Here is a 27,530-nt window from a genome sequence, read left to right on the forward strand (position 1 = left end):
GCACCCGGCTGGTTTCCCTTTAAGTGACCCTTTCTGGCCATAATGACTGCCTGGGAGGAAATCGTTGTTATCTTCATCTTGTTAGAAGCCTTTGCGAGTGAAAAAATGAGAAACGTGAACTTCCTCCCTTCACAGAAGCTAAGGAAGCCTTTACAAAGCAAAGATCCTACAACAGTATGAAAAGTACGTCTCTCAATCTTCAAACTGTGTTTTTTTTTAAAGACAGAGTCTCACTCTGTCACCAGGCTGGAGTGCAGTGGTGCAATCACGGCTCACTGCAGCCTCGATCTCGTAGGCGCACACCACCACGGCCAGCTCATTTTAAAATTTTCTGTAGAGATGGGGGTCTCACTATGTTGCCCAGGCTGGTCTTGAACTCCTGGCTCAAGTGATCCTCCTGCCTTGGCCTCCCGAAGTGCTGGGATTACAGGTGTGAGCCACTGCACCTGGCCTCAAACGGTTTTTTTGGATAAATAAGAACTTTGGTTTTATTTTTCTTCCGATCTTTTTTTATGTGTGTGCATCCTCCCGAGGTGGATAGTGCTGTGCTTGCTCACAGCCCTGAGGCCCCTTTCCTCTCAGCAGCGTCGGAAACACCACCCCAGCTTTAAGACTGAACGAGGCTGGGCGGAGGGGCTCACACCTGGAATCTCAGCACTTTGGGAGGCTGAGGCAGGTGAATCACCTGAGATCAGGAGTTCCAGACCAGCCCGGCCAACATGGTGAAACTCCATCTCTACTACAAATACAAAAATTAGCCAGGCGTGGTGGCGGGCGCCTGTAATCCCAGCTACTTGGGAGGCTGAGGCACGAGAATCACTTGAACCCGGGAGGTGGAGGTTGCAGTGAGCCGAGACCGTGTCAATGCACTCCAGCCTGGGTGACAAAACCAAAACTCCATCTAAAAAAAAAAAAAAAAAAAAAAAAAAAAAAGACTCTGAACAGGCCAGTGAGCCAAATGCAACCTCCACTGGCCTGCACAGCAGTGTCCCGGTGACTGCCCTGCTGACAAATCCTTGCCTGTCAGCTGGGCCACCTCCCCAGGGCAGCTTCCCACAAGGGGAACCCTGGCCTCAGGGGCTCCTTCCCCAGCATCACAGATGTTTGTGAAAACTTTCCCACCTTACAGGAAGAGATGGTTTCTATGGTGCTCTAGGTGATTATTATGTCCTTCAAAAAGGAATAAAACAATTGAGCTTTAAGCAATCACTCCATCAACACATTAAAAAAATAGGTTTAATGCAGGTGGGTCATCACATGACGAATTTCACGGGCACCGGGGACAGCAGGCGGCCAGGTGCTCAGAGGGCACAAGGTGCCACAACTCCCTGCAGCGTTGACACCGCACGAGTGGCACAGCCAGCCCCCTCCGGCCTCCCGTCCCACCTTCACCCTCAGCCAAGAGGCCTGGGTGACTGAGTAACATCTTAACAAAAAACAAAGCTTCTTTGAGGAAACAGCGTGACTTAGTGCAAAAGATTCTCTGCAGCAAGAAATGAGGCCCACGCAGGGAAGCTCCCGCCAGCCTGTACGGGGCCTGGACGCAGCCTGGGCTCATCAGAGGTCATCCACAGAAGCTGCCGATAAATTAGAGAGCACGGTTTACGGCCAAAGATTTTTTGCTTTCTCTACCTGATTTAGGGTTTTTCAAAAAGTTTCTCTTCCAGTGGCACACAACTGTCCTCATCCTCATGGCTCCTGGGCCACTGGTCCGCCTGACAGGGCAGGGTCACAAGTCCCACCCATGCCCGGAGTGTGGGGACGTGGATTTGAGGTGATGCTAGGGTTGTCAGTATTGCACCCTGTGTGCTGCTCTTGGGCAGCCTCTGCCTGTTGTCCTTGCAATCATTATTCAGGGCGCCCTCCCACTCGGCCCCAAAGTCACACGGCCATGGGCAGTCCACCACAGTGTTGCCTTGACTGCAAGGCCAAGGAGCAGAGCAAGGGGTCCTGGGTGAGACCTCGGCCCATGGTGGCTGCCCTCCCTGAACACAGGCATCTGCGCCCCTCCAGCCCACCTGCCCCTGTGCCATCATTTGGGCCCCCCAGTCACTGGAGGACAGCGTGGGATAGGATCTCAGCATATACCCGGGGCTCTAAGATGCTGCTGGTGCCACACAGGCTCTGGGGCTGTGTTTGCTGCACTGAGGCCTCTGCCGCCTGCTCCGGACACTTGGGACACGCAAAGTCTCCATCCCAGTTCACTGCAGCCTTGATGTCCCAGGCTTTCTTTGAGGGTGTTCCCTCAAAGAAAGAGGCCCAAAGCCCTCTCCCGCAAAAAAAAGCCAGAAAGGAATGGAGGTGCCGCTGCAGAAATCCAGAGCATCTGCAGGACATCCCCACAGCCCTCCCAGAACAGGCAGACAGGCCAGTGGAGTCAGCGCCCGGCTCCCAGGGCTCCCCCAGGCCAGCCCCTGAGCTGGGAGCCTGCTGAGGCCCCTCCCACCTGAGCCCCTCTCCGCCCCCTGCTAGACTGCATCTACGCAATCCAAGGGGACCCTGAAGGCTGGCTGGGGACTCAGGACCCACACAACCCCTCAGGGTGACACACACAGGGTGGTCCGCAGGCAGTGCCAGGCCTCAGGCGGCCCAGGGCAGAATAAGCAGCTTTGTGGCAGTGTGGTGTGTCAGCGAGGGGAGCCTTCCGTGTCCTGTTGGCTGGGGCTGGGACCAGGGCACGCAGAAGGGGCTATGCAGCCAGGAGGGCCCCCCCTCCGGATTTGCTCCTGGGCACACAGCCCTCTGTGTCCAGGGGCCTCCCAGGGTGATGTCTAAAGTCCCTGGCAGCTGTGGTCCTGGAGAGAGGCGAACGGAGGGCCCACCCCACAGTATGACCTGAAGACGTGTGAGCAGGAACCACCGGCAGGTGGGCGCTGCCCCCGAGAGTGCACACGGGGAGGGTGGGCACAGGAAGCCAGCCTAGGGGCGGTGTCCGCAACCCCATCAGGGAAGTCTCAGCCCTTTCTTTTCTCTCCGTGGGCGCCGGGCAGCAGCTGCCTGGGGGATGGGCAGAAGGGAAGGCGCTGGCCGGCCCCACCCATGGAGATAACACAGCCACAGGCCGGGACGATACATCAAGCTCGCGCACAGGGCCCTCACATGTCCACGAAGACCATGAAGCACCAGCCCAGGCCCCCGACCAGCAGCATGGTGACGTGGATGCCGTAGATGAGCAGCTCGTTCACTAGGCGGAAGTCCACGCGCCGGCGGCCCAGCAGCAGCAGCAGCACCGACAGCTTGCGCTGGAAGCGCAGCAGTACGCGAACGCCCAGGTACTGTAGGCAGAAGAGGGCGGCCAGCGCACCCCAGAGCGCCGCGGTGAACAGGCTGCAGCTGAAGTAGAGTAGGAAGCGGATGAAGCCGTACAGCCAGCGCGTCTTGATATACACGTCGAAGTTGTTGTACTTGGTGCGGGCCAGGTGGGAGGCGCGCACGGGCCCGCAGGCTGCATGCAGGCAGGTGGTGTGCGGGCCGTGGAAGGAGCGCACCCGCCGCGGAATGGGCATGACCGGCATTGGGCCCCGGTGGCGGCGGTAGCTCGCAGTGGCGGCGGTGGCGGCGATCAGCGTAGGGGTCATGGGCACCTAGGCCTGGGAGCCCGCAGCTGAGCCTGGGGGGAGGCGTCGGCCTGCGGGAAGAGCCGCAAAACCCACGTCAGTGTGAGGACACCATGCGGATCCCTCCCCAGGCAATCAGCCGGCGAAAGCGGACACAAACTCCAGCGCCAGGACTACGGATAGATGGAGTCCAGGGCGGGATCTGCGGGCACTCCTGGGCTTACTCTTTTCACAAACCCTCCCAAGGATACTGCCAAGGGGCCCACCACCTGGGGAAGCCAAACTGCTTGTTCTAGGGCAGCAATGGGGAAGGGGGGCCTTCGGGGCAGCGGCCAGGGGAGGCCCCCGGAGGTGGTCAATGCCAAAACGGATGGAAGGGGCAAGAGTGGCTCTTTCCTGCGGGATCCTCGCAGCCCCCCACTAGCTGGACCACACTCTGCTCTTAGGCAGTTTGCCCGTTACTGCCCTGGTCTTCTGGGGCTGCCTGACCCAAGGCTGACGCAAGCCCTTAAATGTCATCTGCAAGAAGCCACTGCAAGAAGCCACCACAAGGCCGCGAAAAGGGACTCGAGGGCTCGCAGATGAACCGAGAACGAGCCCGGCGGGAGCAGGTGACTCCAGCAACCTGACAAGTGCTGGGTGCCAGATGGACGGCTCGGGGGCCCTGGGGTCACCTTGCTGGGCCTGCACCCTGGCACTGTCCTCCCCTAGCAGTGACTTTGGGCAGGTCACCTGACTCCAAGTCGGCTCCTGCTCTGTCCAATGGGGGTGCCAATAACACTGCCCTTGTGGGTAGCTGTGAGAGGGAAGGGGCTGGGCCTGGTGTGCAGTGGGGTGGGCCCGGGGCCTGGCAGCGACCCTACAGACTGGGCTGCAAAGAGCAGACGCGGCATTTGGCTCTCTAGCTTCACCTAGTAAATGCCGTTTATGGCTTGCCTAAATAATCTGTAGACGGAATGAACTCAAAGGTCAGGAAATAAAATCGAAGCAGGAAAGTTGGTAACACTACAGGCGACTGCTGCCAAGAGCTTCGCCTGCCGTCAGATTCAGCCTGGGGCCCTGCCGTGGGGACCTGGCCGGGGCGGAGGCGGGAGGGGCCGGGGCCGCCTGACCCTCCGGTGCCCGGCCTCGCCCTCTCCCTCCGCCCGGCTCCTCCACGCGCTGCAGGGGCCAGAGCGGCCCTATTTAAGGCCAGCCTCGGCCTGGAGCTCGCCCCGGCCGGGACACCAGCCATGCCGCTGCCACTCAAACGCGGCTGGGCGGAGTTGTGTCCCCGCGGGGTCTCGCGGCCCGCGGCTCCATCCGGGTCCCCGTCTTTCTGCAGACGCCCGTTCGGCCCGGCCCATGGACCCAGGACTGTCTCCTCCGGGCCTCAGAGACCCGACGGGCCCCGGGCCCCGACCAACGCCTCGTGAGCACCGGGCCTGCGCCGCGCCGGGCCCCCAGGCTGCAGAGCCCCTGCCGGAGCCACTTCCGGGTCCCGCGCCGCGCGTTGCCCTGGAGACGGCCCCCGCCGAGGCCGGGTCCCCGCCCGCAGCTCACCCGGTGCCCTCTCCGCGGCGGCGCCGGCGTCCCGGACCTCGGGGCCGGCCGGCGGTGCTAGGGGCCGGACCTGCGGGCGCCCCTGTCCCTCGGGGCTCCGTGCGCAGGGCGGCCGCATGGTGCCGGGGCGTGCAGCTGGGAGCGCTGGCAGGGCGGCTGAGGGCGTGGTTCACGCGTCCCCGGCTGGGGTCGCCCTGCAGGTGACGGGGCTCCCGGGCGCGGCCGCCGGAGGCGTTTGGCCCAGCGTGGGAGCCGTAGCGCCGTCCCTCGAGGGCCACCGTAGGGTGGCCTCACGCCCCCTCCACCCGCGCCGACCGAGCCGCGCTTCCCTTCCCCCTGCTCCGGGCCCGCGCTGGGCGTCCCAGACTCGACGCTTCCCGAGAGCGTGCGGGCGTGCGTGCGCACGCTGCGAGCAGACCGTAGCGTTCCCTCCCCCGAACGCCCGCGGTGCCGCGCCTGGTCTTGCGCAGGCGCAGATGGCTGTCCTGCGCAAGCCGTTCCTGGGTCGCGCCTCCGCGCACGCGCCACCGGGCCCCGAGGAGGGGCGGTGCGCAGGCGCGCTCCCGTGGAGTAGTCGTTTGGCCCCAGAAGAGGGCTTGACCCTGGTCCTGGCCCCGGACTGAGGTGTCTGCGACCCAGCGCGCTGCTGCCATCGCTGGGGTGGGGCCGGGCCCCCGAGGAAGCCGCCTTACCGGCGGGGGCGGGCGGTCCAGGGACTGGGAGCAGGTCTGGTCCTCGCGGGGCCGTGTGCGAAGGCGCCCTGCGTGGCCCGGGCCTGGGGCTGGGAGGACCGGGCGGCGGCGGGAATGGGGGCGCCTTCCAGCCTCCAGGAGGGCGGGGAAGGGTGAGGCGGCCGACGCCACGCGGACCCGGGCGGCACGGAGCGGGTGGGTAGCTGCGAGGCCCGGTGGGCCGGCGGCGACGTCGGCAGCCGAAGTAGGGACAGCCCCGGAGAACGAGCAGGCCCAGCAGCAGCAGCCCCAGGCCCCCTCCCCAGTGAAGGAAGGGGACTTGTGTTAGTGTTCTCACGCCTGGTTCGTACAGGCTGGCGGTTGTCCTGGGTTTCCAGCGAGGAGTGTGTTGGGGAGCGCTCCTGGGTGTGGCTGCTGGGTAGGAGGGGAAGGCAGGGTCAGCAGCCCCTGGGGCGACCGGAAAGTGGGTGGCCCTTCAGATTCATGGCACTGGAACAAGGGGGCTGGGCCCTCCTGCCCACCAGGCCCGTCACTGGCTGCAGGCCTCCCGGGACGGCGAGCTGGCTCCTGGGCCCACGTCCTTTGGACCAGGGCCGCCCTGAGGGCTGGCGCAGCTACCTTCTCCACTGTGGCCCGGTCCCCGCCACAAGAGAGAGAGCCGCCTTTATCCGACATGAGCGGGAGTTCGAGGAACATCTGGGCGAGCAAAGGCCACCAGGAGGTAGCACAGCAAAAGGCCAAGAGCCTGTTTCCTTTACCGATGGCTGGCGGCAAATATTCCGAAAGAAACAGGTGTCAGGCAAGAAGTGTTGGTTCACGCCTGTCATTCCACTGCTTTGGGAGGCCAAGGCAGGGGGATCACTTGCCCCAGAAGTTTGAGACCAGCCTGGGCAACATAGTGAGGCCCGTCTCTATAAAATCAATAAACAGGTCTCCTTCCTTCCTCAATAGCCCTGTTGCTGGCTCACCCCTCTGCCTCTCCAGATGTGAGGCAGATCCACACGTTTAGCTATTGAGATAAGGCTGGGCGTGGTGGCTCACACCTGTCGTTCTGGCCTGAGATCTCGTGCCCGGGAGTTTGAAGACTAGCCTGGGCGACCTGGCTGGCAACATGGCCTCCACAAAAATAAATAAAACATTTTTAATATATAAACATTGAGATAATGGAAAGCATCTTGATGCCTGCCTTCATTTTTTGTTTTCTGTTTTAAGGACCATTAGAGACAAACTAACCAAAGAGAATTCTCCCGTCCCACGCGGCTCATGCTGGGACACTGATGCCGTGAGACGGCGCCCGTGGCCAGAAAGAGAGTGGTGTGTAAACCAGGTGGTCACCCGTCACTTGGCTTCTCACGTCCTGGTGAGGGTGGTCACGTGTCCATGGGTCAGGGCTCACACCTGGCCCACCTGGTGGCTGCACAACGGGAGGAGCAGATCCACAGCCCCCCTCCTTGCTGTGGTTTTCCTGTGTCCTCCCTGCCCTGCAGTCCCCTGGCTCCAGCTCTGGATTAGATGCCCCCTGCTTCCCACTGCACCCACCCACAGAAGTGCAGCGTGAGTACCTGCACTTGCCCCCACGCTGCTACCCTGCTCTGGGTACCAAGGACACAGGCACAGCAGAGCCCCCACCCTCAAGGCACCTGCCATCTTGTGACAGGGACAGGCTGGGGGCAAATGACCGGAAAGGGTGGCAAGTGCCATGTCAGACATATGGTCTTCATACAAGGGATGTCCCAGGACTGCTAGGCCAGAGACCCCTCCATGTGGGTCAGCGTCACCCAAGCCAAAGGCCAAGGAGGTCCCTTGGGGGATGTGGCCGTCAGAACAAAGCTGCCAATGAGCATACCCTTAAAGGAGCTGCCAGCTAGTGAGGCTGTGGCTGGCCCTGGCTGCATCCAGACCCTGGGGTGTCCTGCAGCCGGGGGCGGACGCAGCTTTTGTGGGGCCTGAGGCTTCTGTGGTTTAAGGGACCTTCCTTGAGAATAATACAGAATTAGGAACAGACCTTGAAGCTTCTGCTGCTAAACTTAGGGTCAGGTGAACCCACTGCCAACTGTGCCCAGAAGACAGCCCCCCAGGCTGAGTCAAAAGTGGTTCATAGGCCGGGCGCGGTGGCTCACGCCTGTAATCCCAGCACTCTGGGAGGCCAAGGTGGGCGGATCACGAGGTCAGGAGATAAAGACCATCCTGGTTAACACGGTGAAACCCCATCTCTACTAAAAAAATAAAAATAAAAAAAAATTAGCCGAGTGTGCTGGCGGGTGCCTGTAGTCTCAACTAGTGGGGAGGCTGAGGCAGAAGAATGGCATGAACCCGGGAGGCGGAGCTTGCAGTGAGCCGAGATCGCACCACTGCACTCCAGCCTGGGTGACAGAGCGAGACTCTATCTCAGAAAAAAAAAAAAAAAGTGGTTCACAAAGTCACATCTAGTGTGACCCCTCATCAGCACAAACATATTCTTAGATGTCCGTTACTTGGTGAAGTACTGGAAGCAGATAAATGTTTGCAGAGGTGATCTGTGTGTGGTGGGATTAAAGAGATGAATATATTTTACTTTCTTTTTTAACATTTCTGTACTTTCTGATTTTTTTTCAGCATGAACCAAAAAAAAAAAAAAAAAAAAAAAAAAAAGCTGGATTTGGACAAATAAAAAGAAGTGCATGTCAGCCCGAGTGGCCTCAAACACGTTCCTGTATTAGAATCTCCACGAAAGCTGGGGCCCTCACTCGCCACTGCCTCAGGCTGGGCCTGCAGTCACGTGCTTCTCCCTACGGGAGGGTTCTGTGTCCTGAATTCCCAAAGGGTGCAGCTGTCCCCTTGTCACGTTGTCTGTGTTGATGGTTCCACACACTCTGGTCGGCCATGTGCCCCACCAGTCTCTGCTCGCCCACGGATGGGGATGGCCACTCTAGCTGTGAGGGTGGCTTCCCAGGCTGACCCTGCTGCCTGCTGCCCATTGCTTCCAAGGTTGGGATATCACTTGGGGTTTGGGGTGAGGGAACAGTAAGGGGGAGCCCTGGTTGCCCTTTCCAGGAGAATGAGAATTTCAGGGCGGAGTTGTTTATTATTTGACTTCAACAGAGGCGCCACGGTCGGGAAAACGCTTCACGCGCTTTGGGTTATAGGGCAAGTCCCGTCTGTCTGCCTCGAATTTCGGTTTGGAGACTCTGCAAGCTCCACACACGTGGAAGCGTCTGTGCCCCGGGTGTGGGTTCTGGTCTTGTGTTCGCAGCTGGATGCTGTCCTTGAGGCTGCCCCTTGGCATGCTTCACAGAAGACAGTGGGGGTCGCCCTTCCCTGGCTGACCCTCCAGAACCGCCAGCCTCCCCTAACTCCCTGTGAAACCAGGGTGCAGGGCAGGAGCCTGGACCCCTTTACAGTTGCCTTTTCTCTCTCTCTGTCCCTTCTCCATTTTCCGAGCTCCTACTCGCCCTTTAGGACCCAGCTCAAATGCCCCATCTCTGGGAGGCACCTTCAATCTTGGGCTGCCCCTTCCGTCACACCCCCTGTCCCTGGGCGGTGGGGGACATCTGACAGTCTCCTACCTCCCCCTCCACACGCAAAGCCGCCCCCGCCTGTTGGTGGCCTTTGTCTCCGCTGGCCCGCCCAGGGCTCTCTTGCTGTGGCCACCGTGGGTTTTGGCCTCGTGACCCAGTCCATGCGTGCACAGCGCAAGTAGCTTCCCAGGACACCGATTTTCTCCCCGGCCGTGGCTGCTTCTGGTCCTCTGCCCACTCCCTGAGTTCTGCACCCCCAGCCTGGCCACAGCTCAGTCACCCCAGGACCACCGTGTGCTGGGCATTTGCCGCGGGTTTGCCCTAGCACGTGAGGCCCAGCCAGGGTCCCCATCAGCCTCCCTGTCCCCGTCAGGTCTCCGGCTGCGCTGTGGGCAGTGGCCTGGCGCCATCTGCTGGGCTGGTGCCTGTGGTGCCGCCAAGCGCAGGAGGGACCCCGCGGCTCCAAGTCTGTGGGAGACTTTAAGTTGGGGCCAAATGTGGTGCTCGCTGCCGACGCAGAGCCCCCAAGCTGGACGGGACCCCCTGGTCGCGCGGCTAAGAACACCTGGGGTTGTCCTACCTTTGTGGGTGTGTCCGGAATTGGTGGGTTCTTGGTTTCACTGACTTAAAGAATGAAGCCGCGGACCCTTGCGGTGTGTTACAGCTCTTAAGGCGGCGCGTCTGGAGTTGTTCGTTCCTCCTGGTGGGCTCATGGTCTCGCTGGCTTCAGGAGTGAAGCTGCACACCTTCGCAGTGAGTGTTACAGCTCTTAAGGCAGCATGGACCCAAAGAGCGAAAGAACAAAGCTGCCACAGTGTGGAAGGGGACCCGCGCGGGTTGCTACTGCTAGCTCAGGCAGCCTGCTTTTATTCTCTTATCTGGCCCCACCCACATCCTGCTGATTGGTAGAGCCAGGTGGTCTGTTTTGACAGGGCGCTGATTGGTGTGTTTACAATCCCTGAGCTAGATACAGAGTGCTGATTGGTGTATTCACAATCCCTGAGCTAGACATAAAGGTTCTCCAAGGCCCCACCAGAGCAGCTAGATGCAGAGTGTTGATTGGTGCATTCACAAACCCTGAGCTAGACACAGGGTGCTGATTGGTGTATTTACAATCCCTGAGCTAGACATAAAGGTTCTCCACATCTCCACCAGACTCAGGAGCCCAGCTGGGTTCACCCAGTGGATCCCGCACCGGGGCTGCAGGTGGAGCTGCCTGCCAGTCCCGTGCCGTGTGCTTGCACTCCTCAGCCCCTTGGGTGGTCGATGGGACTGGGCACCGTTCAGCACGGGGTGGCGCTCCTCGGGGAGGCTTGGGCCGCACAGGAGCCCATGGAGGGAGTGGGAGGCTCAGGCATGGCGGGCTGCAGGTCCCGAGCCCTGCCCTGTGGGAAGGCAGCTAAGGTCCAGTGAGAAATCGAGCGCAGTGCCTGTGGGTCGGCACTGCTGGGGGACCCAGTACACCCTCCGCAGCCGCTGGCCCAGGTGCTAAGCCCCTCATTGCCCGGGGCCGGCAGGGCCGGCTGCTCCAAGTGCGGGGCCCGTCAAGCCCATGCCCACCCAGAACTCCTGCCGGCCCGCAAGCGCCGCGTGCAGCCCGGTTCCCGCTTGCGCCTCTCCCTCCACACCTCCCTGCAAGCTGAGGGAGCCGGCTCCGGTCTTGGCCAGCCCAGAACGGGGCTCCCACAGTGCAGCGGTGGGCTGAAGGGCTCCTCAAGTGCCACCAAAGTGGGAGCCCAGGCAGAGGAGGCGCCGAGAGCGAGCAAGGGCTGTGAGGACTGCCAGCATGCTGTCACCTCTCACAGGGACAGCAAGCCAACCCCTGCTTGGAAGGAGCGCTTTGCCCACAGAGGCCGGCCCAGGGCGCGTGCTAAGCAGGTATGTTGAGTGGGTGGAAAGAATGCAACCCCTGCTCGTGGGACATGTTGAAGCCCACCCCTAACCCCTCCAGTACCGTCCCTCTCTCCCTCCACTTGCAGGGACGGGGGGCCGAGGATGGGGTCACTGTGAGGACTTTATCCAGCCGGTTGACTTCAGGATCCTGGCAGAGAGTGGCTCTTGCTGCCAGGACAGTAGAGGCCTAGAGAGTCCTATCTCTGACACCAGCCACCTTGCAGGGTTCGGGCCAGGGAAGGGGAAGGGGTGGGAGAGAATGGAAGCCTCCAGGGTCATTTTAACTGGTCGTTGGACAGAGCCAGTGTGACTTCAAGTTCAATGACAAACCCCCTCTCCATGTCTCTGGGGTGGGGTGGGGCCTGTGGCCCCACAGAGCTGAGCCACCTAGGAGGCCAGGGAAGGAGATGCAGTACACAGGAACCCAGCATCCTCTCGGCTGCATGGACACACCACCTCCCCATTACCAGCAGAGACCAACCAATTTTTTTTTTTTTTTTTTGATGAGTTCCGGTCTGTCCAGGTGTAGTGAGTGTTAGCCAGGATGGTCTCAATCTCCCGGCCTCGTGATCCACCTGCCTTGGCCTCCCAAAGTGCTGGGATTACAGGCGTGAGCCACCACGCCTGGCCAAGCCAATTCTTTCCTGCGAAACTGGGCTGGCCTCTGTGACTGTCCTGCAACCAGACAGAGGCCTGAGGGACTCTGCACTGTTTCTGGGCTGAGGCAGAAGAAGCCCTATGGCTTCCCCTCCACCTCCTGCATGCTGCCTCTTCTTAGCTCTTAGCACCTGCTGGGAGAAGCTGGCCTCAGCATGGACAAGCCTCCAGGAGACCGGAGCACCCACCACCCTGTGCCTTCCCAGCTGAGCCCCAGACAGCGTGGAGCAGAGAAGTCCTGCCTGTCCCTTCCTTGCAGACTCCTTGAGTGTAACCAAATGGTTGCTGTTTTGTGCCACTGAGTCTGCAGTGGTCTGTGATGTGCCCAGATGGCTTGAGTGGAAGAATGTGTCACTTCAAATCCTCATAGCCACATTCAGGGGAAATGGCTTTGCCTCCCCTGGCAGATGTTCCCATGTCAGGCAGATGTTTTATTTGCCGAAGAAAGAGCAGACTGTATTAATGGAGGGCTGTGCAGAGTGACCCAGAGCAAATATTCCAGACCCAGCCTGCCATTGCCACTTCCACCATGGCTCCACCACTTCCTCACCGTGGGCAAAATCTCAGCCTCTCTGGGCCTCAACCCTTCATCTGTAAAGCGGGGATAAGGACACATAAGCCTCAGAGGGATGTTGTGGGAACCAGCTTTGCCAGCCTGCACAGAGCCTGCAGAAGAGGGCCCGTCCCCAGCTTATGGGGAGGCAGCCCCCAAGGTGGCCCACGACGGCTCCCTGCCCTGTGTGAGCCACAGGGCAAGGCAGGAGGGTGGTGTGACTTCGAGGCCGGGTCACACAATCCCTCAAGGCTTCCATCTTGCTGTCTCGGATCACCCATGGGAGAAGCCGAGTGAGCGCACTACAGCCGCCATGTTGTAATGATGCTCAAGCATCCCTGGGGGAGGCCCTCTTGGGAGGAACTGAGGCTCCCGCCAGCGGCCAGTGCCAACTCACTGGCCATGTGGGCGAGCACCTCGGAAACAGACTCTCCAGTTCCTGCTGGGCCTCTACAGGGCTGCAGCCCTGGGGACATCCTTTCTGCAACCTCATAAGTGACTCTGAGCCAGACCCTTAGCTTGGCCATGGCTTGGTCCTGACCTACAGACCTGGGCAAGATATGAAGTGTTAGGGTTTGAGTTGTGGGACCCCAACATCTTATGTTGAAATCCTAATCCCCCAGCACCTCAGAATATGACTATATTTGGAGACAGTGTCTTTAAAGAGGTTACTAAGGATGGCCAGGAGCAGCTCATGCCTGTAATCCCAGCACTTTGGGAGGCTGGGGCCGGAGGATCACTTGAGTCCAGGAGTTCTGAATCAACCTGGCCACATAGCCAGAGCTTGTCTCTACAAAAGAAAAACAAACAGTGAAAGAAAAAGAGACAGGGAGGTGATGGTGTGGGGCTGGGAGTGGGGGAGAAGAGGAAGGAAGGGAGGGAGGGAGGGAGGAAGGGCCACGGAGGTAAAATGAAGTTATTAGGGTGGGCCCAAATCTGACTGGTGTCCGTATACAAAGGGGAGATTAGAACACAGACATACACAGAGGGATGACACCGTGAGGACACAGGGAGAAGAAGGCATCTACAAGCCCAGAAGAGAGGCCTTGGGAGGACTCAACCCTGCCCACACCTTGATCTTGGACTTCCAGTCTCCATGACTGTGAGAGGGTAAATAAATGCATGCTGTCAAGGCCACGGAATCGGCGGTCCTTTGTTACGGCCACGGGGCAAGGCAATCCAAGGGGTACTTACTGTTTGAAGGCGTCCCATTCTGGATGTTCTCTGATGGGGAGTGATGGGGAACTGTGTACCAGGCACTCCACTGAGCGTGGCCGGGGCCTTGGTCACAGCGACCTGGGAAAGTGTGCTGTGGCTGTCCCTGTTTACAGGGGTCAGGGGGTACAGCAACTTGCTCAAGGTCACTTGGGCCATCAGGTGGGGGCTGGGGGACAGCACTTGGACCAGGGCTTTCTGTACCCTGTTGGTCTGGACACAAGCTCCCCATGGTGTCCTCTTCAGAAGGATGGGGAGCAGCGGGCCCCTCGGAGCCCCTGCGGGAGAATCCTCTTCCCTGGCGGAGGCAGACACTCAGGTTAGGGAGAGGGTGGGCAGCCGCAGAGCCCAGGTCATCCCCTCCCTGCAGTCCCCTCAGCCTGCCGGCACTGTCCAGATCTTTCCAAGCCCGGCTACATCACTTGGTCTCAGTGCTGGGTGCAGAGGCCCCGCTGCCTTTGCCATCTCAGGGTCCTTGTTACTTTCATGCTTGCGCTTTCTTGTCCGGCCTCTCTGGAGCTCAAGCTCTGAAAGGAGGCGCCCTCCTCTGTTTCCCTGAGTTCCTGGTACCTGGCAGGCTGGAGGGCTCTTTGTATGGCTGGTTGTTTGGTTAGATGGTTGGTTGGTTGGATGGATGGTTGGTTTGGTTGGTTGGATGGTTGGCTGGTTGGTTGGTTTGTTGTATGATTGGTTGTTTGGTTAGATGGTTGGTTGGTTGGATGGATGATTGGTTGGATGATTGGTTGGTTGGATGATTGGTTGGTTGGATGGCTGGCTGATTAAAGTGCCTGGCTTGTGCTGGGTTTTCAAAAATGGAGGCCCAAGGACTTCGGAGGGCCACAGGCCTCAGCCTGGCATGGCCCACTGGCATCTACAGGCATGTAACTCACCTGGGGTAGCCCTGGCACCATGTGCCCAGTAGCCTGTTGGTGCCATGCAGGGGTGAGGGAGACAGTGGGCACAGATCTGCATCTGGGGGCCTTGTGAGTGGTGTCAGGGGCCATCAGGGAGGTGTGGATCACAGATGTGCTTGATTTCAGAAGTGTCCCTGTCCCACCATCCCAAGCTGCAAGAGAAGATTCCATGGTTGGGTGAATGACTTCAGATTCCTCAGCGTGCACGTCTATGAGCTGGGCTTATCCTTGGTGGCCATTAATGAAGATTTAATGATGCGAAGGCCTTAGCTGAGGCTGGGGCAGAATAAGTGCTTAATAAACATGACCATTGGAAAGCAGTGATTTCATGGAATGCAGGTCATTGGCTAAGCTCATGGACAGAGACCCCAGCCTCTCACCATGGGGAGGACAGGGCTGCTTGCCCATCTTCTTGGTGGTCCTGGTCTTCTCTTGGCAGCAGGCCCTTGGCCGCCTAATGCAAGTGGCCTCATAAAACCCAGATTCAGATTACAAAGGGGGCTTAGGAAGCCTGCATTCAAGGTTAGCACTCACCCTGGGCCCTCCTCCCAGGGCCACAATGTCCCTAGACCCAAGCCTGGGCTGTATTTTCTCCTGTGCTAATTTCACAAAACACACAACTCATATTCCTGTTGATTGAACAGTTTTGCGTTGACAGCAGTGAAGATTTGTGACCAAGTTTATCATTACCCCAGAGCGTGGACGATTTGTATGGCTCCGAGGAGCTCACGGGGGGATATATTTTATGGCACGCTTGGAAGACAAACATACGCATTTATATGTCACTTGTTGCAATATAAATGCTAACTTGTACTTCTTTCAAAACTTTTAATGAATTGTATACATTCTGGAAGATTTACAGGGTGAATGGGATGGCTCAAAATGTTACTTTAAACATATTTGTCACTTTGGCAATAGCATCAAAAAAATCTGGAAGATATTGCATTCAGAAATAAATCATAAAAAGATGTATCTTAAAAGAGGTTTATTTTGGTCGTTAATGGTTGATGCCCCCCCCATGCAGGATTTAAAGTTAAATTATGCAAAATCAAAAACAAACCTTATAATACTTAATCAAACATGCATAAAACTGTCAGGCCCAAATAAATTCTCTCAATTAACTTGCTTCAGATTGTGATTGCATTCGCTAATTTAATCAGCCCCAGAGTAATCTAGAGGCTGGGAAATGATGAATTCCTGTGAACAGGAGGCCAAGGGGGGCCAGGGCGGGACACCAAGGCTGGGGCCGAAGGCCTTCCGAGGTAGGGACCGAGAACCAGCTGTCTTTCCACCTGGGGAGCTGTTTCGGTCACTCCCTGATGTGGAGGTAGATTCTGTCAACCAGGCACAGGGCTTGACTTCACTGCTGTCTGGGAACGGTCTGGGGCAGCCTCCTTCCCACACCTGAATCAGCCAGACTGGGAAGCAACGTCTAGAAAAAGCTCCACTCCGGTTTTGTTTGGCTCCACCAACCTCGGCCTGGGTCCCTCTGTGTCTTTTCCCAAACAATGAGACCCCAAATGTGCTCAGAATGGCTGTTTCCATCCACATCACCCCTTCAGAGCCCACTTGTGCCTACCGAAGATTCCCGATTAAATCAGGATTACGACCTTTTCCGGGGAAAGGGGGCCTGTTTCAAACACCACGGGCTGGAGGTGGTGCCTGCACTGTGACGCGGAGCCTCTCGAGTGTCCGCGGCTCTGCCCCAGGCTTGCTCAGCCACTGCAGGAGGCCGCCTCACCCAGCAGGAACCCCAAACCCAGGCAAACTGCACCGACACCCCGAGATCCATGCAGGTGTTTGTGCTTAAAAATGGGACCAAAGTTTTGTGGGTGTTTATTTTTGTAAAATTTAGTGAAACTAATTCAGCCAGAGCCAAACCTGCTTATTGTATCATTCCAGTGGATAAGGAAGAGACAGTGGAGAGAGAGAGAGAGACAAAGACAGAGAAAGAGACAGAGAGACAGAGAGAGGGAAGGAGAAACAGAGACAGAGACAGAGAGAGGGGGGAGGAGGAGGCGGAGGAGGCTGGTGCATGCCGTTTCTGAGCTGACTGTGAGCTGAATCACTTTGGTGCAGTCCAAGGCCTTGACTGCTGCCTAAACCCACATTGAGACCCCACCTCGGGACCCCACCTCATTCCCCCAAGGCCCCCTTCCCCCCACCTCTTGGTGGAGGACCTCTGTGAAGCCCTCCGCACTCTTCCCTGTGGGGCCCTGCACAGATGGGGCTCCAGCCCAGCCTGGGACATTTGACGGCCCCTGCTCTCCATCCGGCTAAATGCTTTATTTTATTGAATTTCAAAATAGGGGTGACGGGACATACACGGGCTTGCATTCTGCTTTTTCCCTGCTTGACCTTATGGAATGAACATTTTTTCAAGTCCGAGTACCCCTCATAAATCTCATGTTCAGTGGCCATGGTGTATTCCAGAGCTCGGATGCACCATCATTCACCTCACCTTTCTTCTCTGATTGGACGTGTGAGTTGGTGCCAATTTTTTGTTGTTATAAATAATGCTGTGATGAACATCCCCGCACATAAATCTGTGCACACGCACATTTCAAATGCCGCTCTCTGGTTGGACCTGCTGATGGGGCTGACCTTTCTGAGGCTGCTGACGTGCCCTGGCAAGCTCCGTGCTGCCCACTAGCTGGCTGGGCTGAGGACTCCCCGCCTGAGTCCCGCCATCGCCACCCTCACCCGCCCTCCTTGGGGTCTTCTGAGAGACGATGAGGCTGTTTCCTGCCAAGGAAACCAGGCCTGGCATCGGCCACTTCCAACGCAGGCAGCTGAAAGTGCCCCTTGCAGGGAGGAGCTGGGGGGCTGAGGGGCTCAGGAGAGTCTGTCTCGGGAAGGGAAGGCCCGAAGCCCCTAGGGAGCTGCTGAGCTGTGTGACCTGGCTGGAAGCTGGGAGGGTGACGTCCCTGGAAGGGAGACACTGGCATGCCGCAGCCAGGTGCAGGCAGCCAAAGGACAAACCTGCGTGTGAGTCTTCACGCCCAGAGACTGGAGGTGGAAAGGTGGGTGCCAGGGGCTGGGGCGGGGGTGTGAGTGTTCCATGGGGACAGAGCTTCAGTGGGGAAGATGGAGACTTCCATGGATGGAGGGAGGTGACGGCTGCACCATCAGGTGAATGTGCTCAGGGCCACTGAACTGTGCGCTTAAAAATGGTAAGATGGTGAATTATGTGTATTTTACCACAATAAAAAGAAAGAAAAGAAAAAAAAAGGCTATCAAAAGTGACAGGGAGCCCAGGCAGAGGGTGGGTAGAGTGAGGAGGGCTGGAAGGTAACAGCGAGAGCCGTTTTCATCCAAACTCCCAATTCCAGCATCGCTGGGCAGCTTCTGTTTGAAGAGAATGGAAATAAACGCTCTGCCAGGAGAGCAGGTCATGCAGGACAAGCTCTGGGACAAACAGAGGCCGGGGACGCATCCGGAGGGGCATCCCCACGCCTGCCTTTGGGGCCCCCCGGACTGCGAGGGCGACGGGGTCCAGGCTGGGCACTCACAGTGGACCAAGCAGGGCCACCATTGACGGACCCCTGAGCCGTCGGCGGAATGACAGGCTGTTCCCAGCGCTTCTAAGGCCGTGCAGCTCTCACCAGAAACAGCCTCCCATCCCGCTCAGGCATCTGGGGCTCTGGAGACCACTCATCCCCAGGCTGGGGACAAGGGGTGTCCTAGATTCTCCTCCTCACTGTCACTCCTGTCGGCCAATCTTGCTGTCATTACCTGTTTTTTGTTTTTGTTTTCAGACAGAGTTTCGCTCCGTCACCAGCCTGGAATACAGTGACACGATCTCGGCTCACTGCAACCTCTGCCTTCTGGATTCAAGTGATTCTCCTGTCTCAACCTCCCGAGTAGCTGAGATTACAGGCATGTGCCACCACGCCCAGCTAATTTTTGTATTTTTAGTAGAGATGGGGTTTCACCACATTGGCCAGGCTGGTCTCGAACTCCTGACCTCAGGCAATCCACCCACCTCGCCTCCCAAAGTTCTGGGATTACAGGCATGAGCCTGGCCCCATTACCATTTTTTAAATGTAATTTTTTTAGTAGATATGACATTTCCACGATTAAAGATGAAACCACATCCTGGCTGTGATTAGGAATGTATCTTTTCATTCTCTTTTTCTTTTTTTGTAATTGTAGCAAAAGACACATAACAAAATGTATCATCTTAACCATTTCCAAGTGCACGATACTGTGTCATTGAGCACATTCACAGTCCTGCAGCAGCCACCACCCTCCGTCTCCAGAACTCGCCGTCTTCCCAAACTGAAGCTCTGTCTCCATGAAACACTCACCCCCGTCCCCTCCCAGCCCCGGGACCCTCCATTCGACTTTCTGTCTCTGTGGCTCTGAGGGCCCTGAGCGGAATCACAGGGTTTGTCCTTACTCATCCTGCCTCTCTTGCATTCAGGCCGGAAGCACGCCATGCCTCTGCGGTCAGGTACCTGAGGCCTGGAGCTCCTTCCACAGCAGAGCACAGACGTCCTCACCCACCTGCACAGCTGCATGGCTCTCCCTGGGGGGACGGACAGGGAGGCTCTGGCGTCCCTGCTTGGCTGTTCAGGTACCTGCAAGTGTCAACGCCTTTCCAACTATGATCTGTCCCCTCCCCACATCACACCCCACAGCGCTGGCGCAGTCCTCCCAGATGTTTCCACACGTCCTCCAGCAGTTGCCTCCCACTCAGAGGGAACCTTCTCAAAGGCAAGCCTGACCCACAGGTAGGAGTCCGAGCTCCTTTCTGAGCATCTGGAGACTCTAGCTCGGCCCAGTCATGGCTGAGGCCACCCTGTCCTGAGGACACCAGGCTCTCTGTGGCCAGGGACCACACCCCCGACGCCCCTGAAACTTTGCCCACGTGGCCCCCCGCCCCCCATTCTTGGCAGTCTCACATCCCCTTGAGAACTCTTCCTTTCACATCCTTCAAAATTCAGCTCAAGGCCTCCTCTTCCAGGAAGGCTTCCTGATTGTGGGCCGGACTCACCCCAGTGCCTGTCCCAGAACTGGCTCCAGGGAGGGAGGGGCTGTCTGTTTGCACACCTGTCACCCGCGGCATCACGCGCTCTCTTCAGGCAGGGCTGACCTGGTTGGAATGAGAGAAACGCTCTCCAGGCATCTCTGACAAATGTTCTTGGCAGCCGGGCTGTCTTGGTCGTCCTGGTGCAGGTCCTTGCGTCTGATTGCTCTGTCCTCTGTCCTGGCAGCAGTCCTGGACACCAAGGCCAGGCTGGACCTACCTCTAGGAGTGCTCTAGTAGGGAGTGGGGCGGGTGGGGGTCTACGAGGAGGCCAAACAGGGATCAGGAGGGCGGAGGGCGGAGGGCGGGCCCGGGAGAGAGCTCTCCCTGCAACCTGGGGTGTGGGCCAGGGGCCTGTGTGAGAGCAAACCTCGGGCAGGGCTAGTGGCCTTCTAGGCAGGGGTTTGGGAAGCGCCACACTTGGGTGCAGGGGGAGGGGAGCATGGGGGTGGTGCCGGGATGTGGCACTGAGAACGTGGATATGAAGTGCTGGGTCTCAGAGGTGAATGCGGGTGGCCCAGATGGGCTGCAGCGTAGACTGAGCCCTCAGGGAGGCAGCAGTTCATGCTGCTGGCAAAGTTGGTGGTTGCAAGAGCAAGGATGGGGCATGTCAGGGCTGCCCCACACTACACGAAGCCCCCCGGCCGCTGGTCCTGCTGGCGCCACTGTCTCCCTCTAGGTGGGAGTCCCCCAGCCCTGGGGCTGGCTCATGGTGTCCTCTTCTGGGGGCATTTGGGCTGCAGCTTGGACACAGCCTGATCATCTTCCCCCCAGCAGGCCCACCCTGCCACCTGCGTACCCAGCATCCGACTCAGCAACTGGGCAGGAAAACACACTGAAAGAGCGTTTGTCTTCGGCGTCTTCCCAGGCACAGAGCGGGGTGGGCAGGCCAGCGATGGCCTCCCATGTTCTGGGGTTTCTGGAAAGATCATTCCATTAGGTCTGCGGGGCAGGACGGACAAGTTCAGACAGGAGATGGTCCCATAAAAGCATGGCCCGTGTGAGCACAGTGAACACTGATTCCAGACACTCTCAACCTCGTCACTAGGCACCGACCCTTCAGATCACGGCGCCCTGTGTGCTGGAGGCCATTGCTGGAGCGCAGCTCTCCTCTGTGCAGTGTGTGTGGGGAGTGGTGACCGTGTCTCTGATGGGCACGAACTAAACACAACCCAGGCAGGTGCCCTGTCATCATGGGAGGGGCAGCAGTGGCACACCCTGCTGTCCTAAAGCCCAGTCCTCTAAAGTGTCAGTTCTCATCGGTGGCTGGGTCTCCTGCCTCCCTGGGTGACACTGGGGACCAAATAACTCCTCCCCTTCCGTGGCCTCCTACCCATGCCCCCTGGGAAGGCCCAGGCGCAGGGCTAGGGTCTGTGTTTTGGGGAGTGCACGGCTAAGCCCTCCTGCGCACTCCGGACACTCAGGCCTCAGGTAGAGGGTGGGCAGATGGCCAGTGCTGCTCCTTCCCGGTGGGCTGTCTCGGTCAGGCCCCTCGCCCCAGCCTTCTCCCTGTTTGAGGGGTGAGGCCGGTTGGATGCCTGCAGGGCCGCCTCGGCCTCTCTGCGCGACTCCCGGAGACTGAGACGGTGAGAGAGCTCCCCTTCCCACTGCGCCCCCTTGTCTCTGCAGCCAGGGGTGCTGGGAAACGCCCGCTGCGGGTGCCTGGGACCCTCGAAGGCGTCGGGAGTTGGGGGGAAACGGCCGCCGCGCGGCCAGCAGGGGGCGCCGCCGGCCCGCGCCAGGTGCCCGGCCTCGCTGGGGTCCGCGGCTCGGCTGGGTGTCCCCACTCCGGGTCCGGCTGAGTCTCCATCCTCCCTGTGCGGCTCCTGCACCCCCGCGAACCTGGCTCTCTCTGTGCCTCAGTTTACTCCTGCGGTCCGCTGAGCGGGAAGTGCAGCCCTGGCTCGGGGACCTCAGCCCAGGCCTCCTGCGGCCGCCCCACGCGCAGGGGCGCTGCAGAGCGCGGAGCCCGGGAGCTCGCACCGCCTGTTTGTGGGGTCCCTGGGGTGCAGGGCTGGAGGACATAGGGGTGTGGGGCTCGTGGGCAGCCCTAGGCGGGGCTCTGTGCCAGTGCCGCCCCGAAGGCCCAGTGCGCAGGGTCCCCCGCGCCCCAGATCCTGCCCGCGCCTACCCCAGTATCCCCTCCAACTCCGGCATACTCCTCCCCCCCCACCCCCAGCCTACCCCCCCACCCCCAGCCTACCCCCCCCACCCCCAGCCTACCCCCCACCCCTACCCCCACCCCTACCCCTAAGCTTGCCCCGCCCCCGAGCCCACCCCCAACTCCCGCCCGGCCCCTGCGGCCGCCCCGCCGCGCAACCCCGAGCCTGTCTGCCCCCGCACCCCATACTCCACCAACCCCGGCCTACCCCGCCCCGCCCCCCCGCGAGCCCGCACCTCACCTCCAGCCCGCCCCGGCAGCGGTGCAGCCCCCGCGTTGGCTCCGAGCTGGTCTGGGGAGCTGCAGCGGCGCTCGCCAGCGCCAGGGGGCGACCTTGTCCTTCCCGCGGCTCCGGGATCCCCACGTGCTGGGGGAGGAGAGACCGCTCGGCAGCACCGCCCCCAGCCCCGCGCCGGGACCCCTGTGCCCCTTCCCTTCCTCCTGAAACGGGAAGAGCGGCCCCGCGGCCTGGGCGCGGGCTTTTCTTGCAGGAGCACAGACGGGGGGTTGGGGACCCAGGCCAGGGGCGCGTGTGTGCTCGGCGCCCACTCCAGAGGGTCACCCAGCAATCAGCAGCGGTGGGGCGGGGAGAGACAGAGACAGAGAGAGACGGGGGAGAGAGAGAGACAGAGAGAGGGAGAGAGAGCGGGAGAGAGGCAGAGAGGGCGAGACGGGAGACAGAGACACAGAGACGGGAGAGAGAGAGAGACAGGGAGGGAGGGACGGGAGAGAGAGAGAGAAGGAGAGAGAGAGAGCGGGAGAAAGAGACAGAGAGACACAGAGACGGGAGAGAGAGAGGGAGAGACAGACAGAGAGAGGGGGGAGAGAGAGAGAGAGAGGCAGAGAGGGAGAGACGGGAGAGAGAGACAGAGAGAGAGACACAGAGATGGGAGAGAGAGAGAGGGAGAGACAGAGACAGAGACGGAGGGACGGGAGAGAGAGAGAGAGAGAGAGAGAGAAGGAGACCGGGAGAGAGAGAGAGAGGGACAGAGAGAGATGGAGGAAGAGAGACAGAGACAGAAAGGGAGACAAGAGCTCACGGGGCGTGGGGTGGTGCGAAGCCCTGGTGTGCACCGGGGCCCAGGTGAGCCAGGCTGGCACCGGACGCCTCCCGTGGAGACAGCGCAGGGTCCCGGTTCCACCAGGATGCGCCACAGTCTCTTTCGGGGCTGGCAGCGAGGACGTGGGGAGGAAGTGATCTGTCTCAGCACTGACAGGCTGCGGGGCACAGACCGAGCCCTCGGGGAGGCAGCCGTTAGTGCTGCTTGTAAGATCAGTCAGTGGTCGCAAGAGAAAGGGCTTGACCTTTCAAGGGTGCCCCACACTGCACAAAGACCCCCTGGCCGCTGGTCCCTGCTGCTGCCATTGTCTCCCTCTAGGTGGTCTGGGCTGCTGAGGGTAGGTGTGGACAGGAGTCCCACAGCCCTGGGACTGGCTCACCCCGTTCTCTTCCCAGCGGCGTTAGGGCTGCAGCTTGGACACAGCCTGGTCATCTCCCCAACCTTCCCCCTGGCAGGCAGCTCCTCCGCTACCCACCTGTGTCCCCAGCCGTCCCCCTCAGCAACTCGGGCGTAAGACAGACACCTGTTGGGTGAATGGCTCTTCCAGACAGAGAGACAGCTTCAGACAGAGGGCAGGTTGGCAGGCCAGCAATGGCTGACGATGCTCTGGGGTTTCTGGAAAGATAGTTCTGTGAGCTCTAGGGGACAGGGAGGGACAGTTCAGAAAGGAGTTGGTCCCGTAAAAGCATTTGTGTGATAATGGGCCGGGTGTGGCTCACATCCATCATGCCAGCCCTTTGGGAAGCCAAGGCGTGAGGATTACTTGAGGGCAGGAGTTTGAGATCAGCCTGGGCAACATGGTGAGACCCTTGTCTCTACAGAAAGATTTTCTTTAAAAAAATTAGCCAGGCATGGTGGTGTGCACTTGTAGTCCTAGCTTCTTGGGAGACTGAGGCAGGAGGCTCACTGAAGCCCAGGAGGTGGAGGCTGCAGCAAGCCGTGATCAGGCCACTGCACCATGGCACTCTGGCAGCAACAGAGTGAGACTTTGTCTCAAAAAAAAGAAAAATGAAGAGAAAAACTAAATATAGACTTTTTTTTTTTTTTTAAGTTGGAGTCTGGCTATCACCCAGGCTGGAGTGCAATGGCACGATCTCGGCTCACTGCAACCTCTTCCTCCCAGGTTCAAGCCATTCTCTTGCCTCAGCCTCCTGAGTAGCTGGGACTACAGGTGTGAGCCACCATGCCTGGCTAGTTTTTGTATTTTTATTTTTTATTTTTATTTTTATTTATTTATTTTTTTTGAGATGGAGTCTCGCTGTGTCGCCCAGGCTAGAGTGCAGTGGCACAATCTCGGCTCACTGCAAGCTCCGCCTCCCGGGTTCACGCTATTCTCCTGCCTCAGCCTCTCCGAGTAGCTGGGACTACAGGCGCCCGCCACCACGCCCGGCTAATTTTTTTGTATTTTTAGTAGAGACAGGGTTTCACCGTGGTCTCGATCTCCTGACCTCGTGATCCGCCCGCCTCGGCCTCCCAAAGTGCTGGGATTACAAGCGTGAGCCACCGCGCCCGGCCTAGTTTTTGTATTTTTAGTAGAGACGGGTTTTCACCATGTTGGCCAGGCTGGTCTCGAACTCCTGACCTCAAGTGATCTACCCACTTTGGCCTCCCAAAGTTCTGGGATTACAGGTGTGAGCCACCCCGCCCAGCCTAGACTTTATTGTTTAGAGCAGTTTTAGGTTCACAGCAAAATCAATATTCCTCAGAGTCCACAGTGTACATTAGGGGCCCCTCTTGGAGGTGTGCATGGCGTGGCTTTGGGCAGGTGCATAATGACAGCACTCGCCCTCACAGCGCTCTGTACAATAGTTTCCCCGCCCTAAGAATCCCCGGTGCTTGCCTCATGCCTCCCTCACTCCTGCCCCGGGGTTTCGCTGATTCTATTGGATTCTTTCTTGGGATTCTGGCCAGGCAGGGGCAGGGGTTCACATTGCTCAGACAGGAGACAGGCTCCTGGGGCAGGGCCACTCACCCTCAGGACGGGCTGAGGCCTGACTTGGGGCCAGGGCCACATACTTGGAAGCGTGGCTTAGCCCCATCCTGTGGGCAGCCAGTCGGGCAGCTGCCGTGGCCCCTGCTGGCTACCATCACGTGCCGCCGTGGCCCCTGCATGCCCCTTGGCACAATCGTGGCCGTGGGGAGCTGTTCTGTTGTGGAACGTGAAGGTCATGGAGACCCACAGTGGCACAGGCAGCATGTGACCAGCTCTCAGTCAGGTGCTCAGGGAATGTCCAGTAGGGCTGTCACCCCGTGCGGAGCGACAGCCCCGAAGTGGCCCCAGCAGTTCTTGCAGTCGGCCAGGGAGGCAGGGCCAGCTGCTTGAGTGTCTGGAGGCTGCTCCCCTGCCCAGCCCGCCTGCTGTGTGCCCACAAGCTTGGTGGCCAGGAGACATTTGTCAAAGGAATGCCTGATTGCATGAATGAACAGATGCCTTCTCCCATGAATTGCCTTGGTGCCTACAAAGGCAGGACCAGAGGCCCCCGCCAGGCTGTCAGAACTATAGGGCGATAGGGTGGCCTGCTGTGCCCACCCCCACAACCTCCCGATGGCCATTTATCTGCAGAGCTAGTCCCCACAGGGATCAGAGCTTGGCAGGGGCTCCGATTTGCCCAGCCTTGAGGACTCGGCCATCACATACCAGGCTCCAGGTAAGGGCAGCCAGTCTATTGGCCCTGGAGTGACGCTTGTGGTGGAAGCCACAAGCGTCCCTCACCCCAGATGCCCAGGATGCTCCGGACACAGGCTGCAGGGGGCACAGGCGTCGAATTAGCATTGCAGGAGGGTCCCACGACTGTTGATATCAGCACTTCGGGGTTATTTATGAATTCATCTATTTCCTGGGACAAGCCTTTCTGCATTCGGTTGCCATGGTAGCTTTAAACCCGGTATCTTATTAATTCTGCGTGTTATGAAATAAATATAGATCAGACAATTGCAGTGAAGGTTCTATTTTTTTATTAAGCATTTGGTGTGCCAGGGATGGGATGCTCCCGGCACACCACCGTCAACACACATCCAGCAGCCTCGCGGGCCTGGGCGGGCTGCAGGGGCACACTCGTGCACCTGAGAACAGAGTGGGGCTGGGGAGGGGACATAAGGCTGTCTCAGGGAAAGGGTGAGGCTTGAAGGCCCCCAGGGCACTGGCAGCTCCTGAAGGAATTCCTACAGCCTGGCAGGGATGGACGCACCAGGGAGGGAGGCTGGTGTCCTGGGGTGCTTCGGCTGGAATTGCAGGGCCAGTGGGTTGGAATGGCCCCAACTGCGGAGTGGGACCTTGTGGCGCTGCAGAGCTGAGGTGCCCGGGGCAGGGGCCACTCAGCTGCCCCTGGCACTGCCTGAGCAGAAGAGGCGACTCCATCGGAACCAGCAGGCGTCGCGGTCTCTGATGTTCTTGAGGTTTCAGGCTGGCAGGAGGAGTCTGGTTAGAGAGGGCCCAGAGGTGGAGAGGGGGCCTGCCGGGATCTCTTTTGGGTACCTTGGCTTTTGCTTAGTTTCGTGGGCCATTGTGGGGTCTCAATGAGCACTTTACGTGCCCTGGATAAAGCTGAATCCCCCAGCGGGCTGGGAAGTGGGGCTGTTTCCACCTCCACTTTGCAAAGCCCAGAGACACGAAGTCACAAGCGCACCGGCTCATGGCGAGCAGGACTTGAACCCAGGGCTGTTTACCGCGGGGCCTGGCCCTCCCGAGGCTCTGAAACAGATTCCCCCGTGCATTCCTCATCACTCCACCCCCAGAAAAGCATCCCCAGGTCTATCTGTGCTTACCCACTGCAGACCAGTGGCCAGGGGTCACGTCTGTAGCAGTCAGCGCCCAGGGCTGCCAGCAGGCAGTCTGAGAACCAGCAGGGGCAGGGCGCCGTGTCTGGCAGAGTGGCTGCTTGGGAAAGACGTTTTCTCCCGGAGTCTCCCCTGCCCGGGGTCATGGTTCTGGCACAGATGGTTCTAGGGAAACAGTGACTGCCTTTGGCTGGGTCAGGCCTTTGCTTCTTCTGACCACTAATGGCCCTGGGCTGAGGACAAAGAATGCACCAGGAACCGGGACGGGCAGGGCCAGGTGAGCAGGGAGGAGGGAAGGGTCCCAGTAAGGGAACTGGCTGCAGGGTCCCCAGCTAGGGCTTTGCAAGCAGCCATCAGGCAGAGACCCGGTGCAGAGGAGACTCCTGGAAACACGCCCCCTGCAAGTAGAGGAGGTGGCGTGGGCCTGGCTGCGGCGCTCGCAGGTACACCCCGGCGTGTCATTGGCTCAGGGGCCCAGCCCCCTTCTGTCAAAGGGCTGGGAGGTCACCAGGGTCTGTCCAGCTGCAAGTCCCCGATTCTCTGCAGAGTCCAGTTCTTTGGGGCAGGCTGGGACCCCGGCTGCCTGTCACCCTACCACGGCCCCCCAGCGGCCCATCGATCCCCCCATCCCCTGCCAGCAGCCACGCCAGCCTGGGCCACTCAGACGTTCCCAGCCCCCAGGGCCCGATCAGGGCATCGACAGAACGGCACGCTCGCCATTTAATTAAGCTTAGTTTAATTAAAAACCTGGAGTTCTTTATTAGACTTGGTAATTGATTCAATTTTCTGTGGAATTCGAGTGCCAAACACCTCTATCGTGTGAGCTTCTGAATTTTGGCAGGTGGAGACAGACAGCCAAAAAGGAAAATCCTTCCTCCACTGGGTGAGGTTTGTCTCACAGCAGCACGGGCAGAATCCTCTGCTGACCCACCTTCCCCTCCTCTCCCCTCCTCTCCCCTCCTCTCCCCTCCTCCTCCCC

At 59.1% G+C, this 27,530-nt stretch overlaps 1 protein-coding gene across 6 annotated transcripts; it reads right to left on the reverse strand.

Moving 5' to 3' along the window:
* Positions 1-1,218: 1,218 nt before the first annotated feature.
* TMEM250 (transmembrane protein 250) lies at positions 1,219-10,110 on the reverse strand. Of its 6 annotated transcripts, none has more exons than XM_058445834.1 (2): positions 9,869-10,110; positions 1,219-3,628 (listed from the first exon to the last, which is right to left on the reverse strand). In XM_058445834.1, exon 2 carries the CDS (start codon positions 3,576-3,578, stop codon positions 3,096-3,098), a length of 483 nt encoding a protein of 160 aa, XP_058301817.1. In that variant the 5' UTR covers positions 3,579-3,628; positions 9,869-10,110; the 3' UTR covers positions 1,219-3,095. The 6 variants fall into 6 exon arrangements, 5 of the variants coding, with proteins under 5 accessions (XP_058301817.1, XP_058301816.1, XP_032021525.1 ...); XM_058445833.1 differs by lacking the exon at positions 9,869-10,110 and adding an exon at positions 5,792-5,871; XM_032165634.2 differs by lacking the exon at positions 9,869-10,110 and adding an exon at positions 5,100-5,517.
* Between the last annotated feature and the right edge of the window lie 17,420 nt (positions 10,111-27,530).

Source organism: Hylobates moloch, unplaced genomic scaffold, assembly GCF_009828535.3.
Source record: "Hylobates moloch isolate HMO894 unplaced genomic scaffold, HMol_V3 SCAFFOLD_10, whole genome shotgun sequence".
Classification (NCBI taxonomy): Eukaryota; Metazoa; Chordata; class Mammalia; order Primates; family Hylobatidae; genus Hylobates; species Hylobates moloch.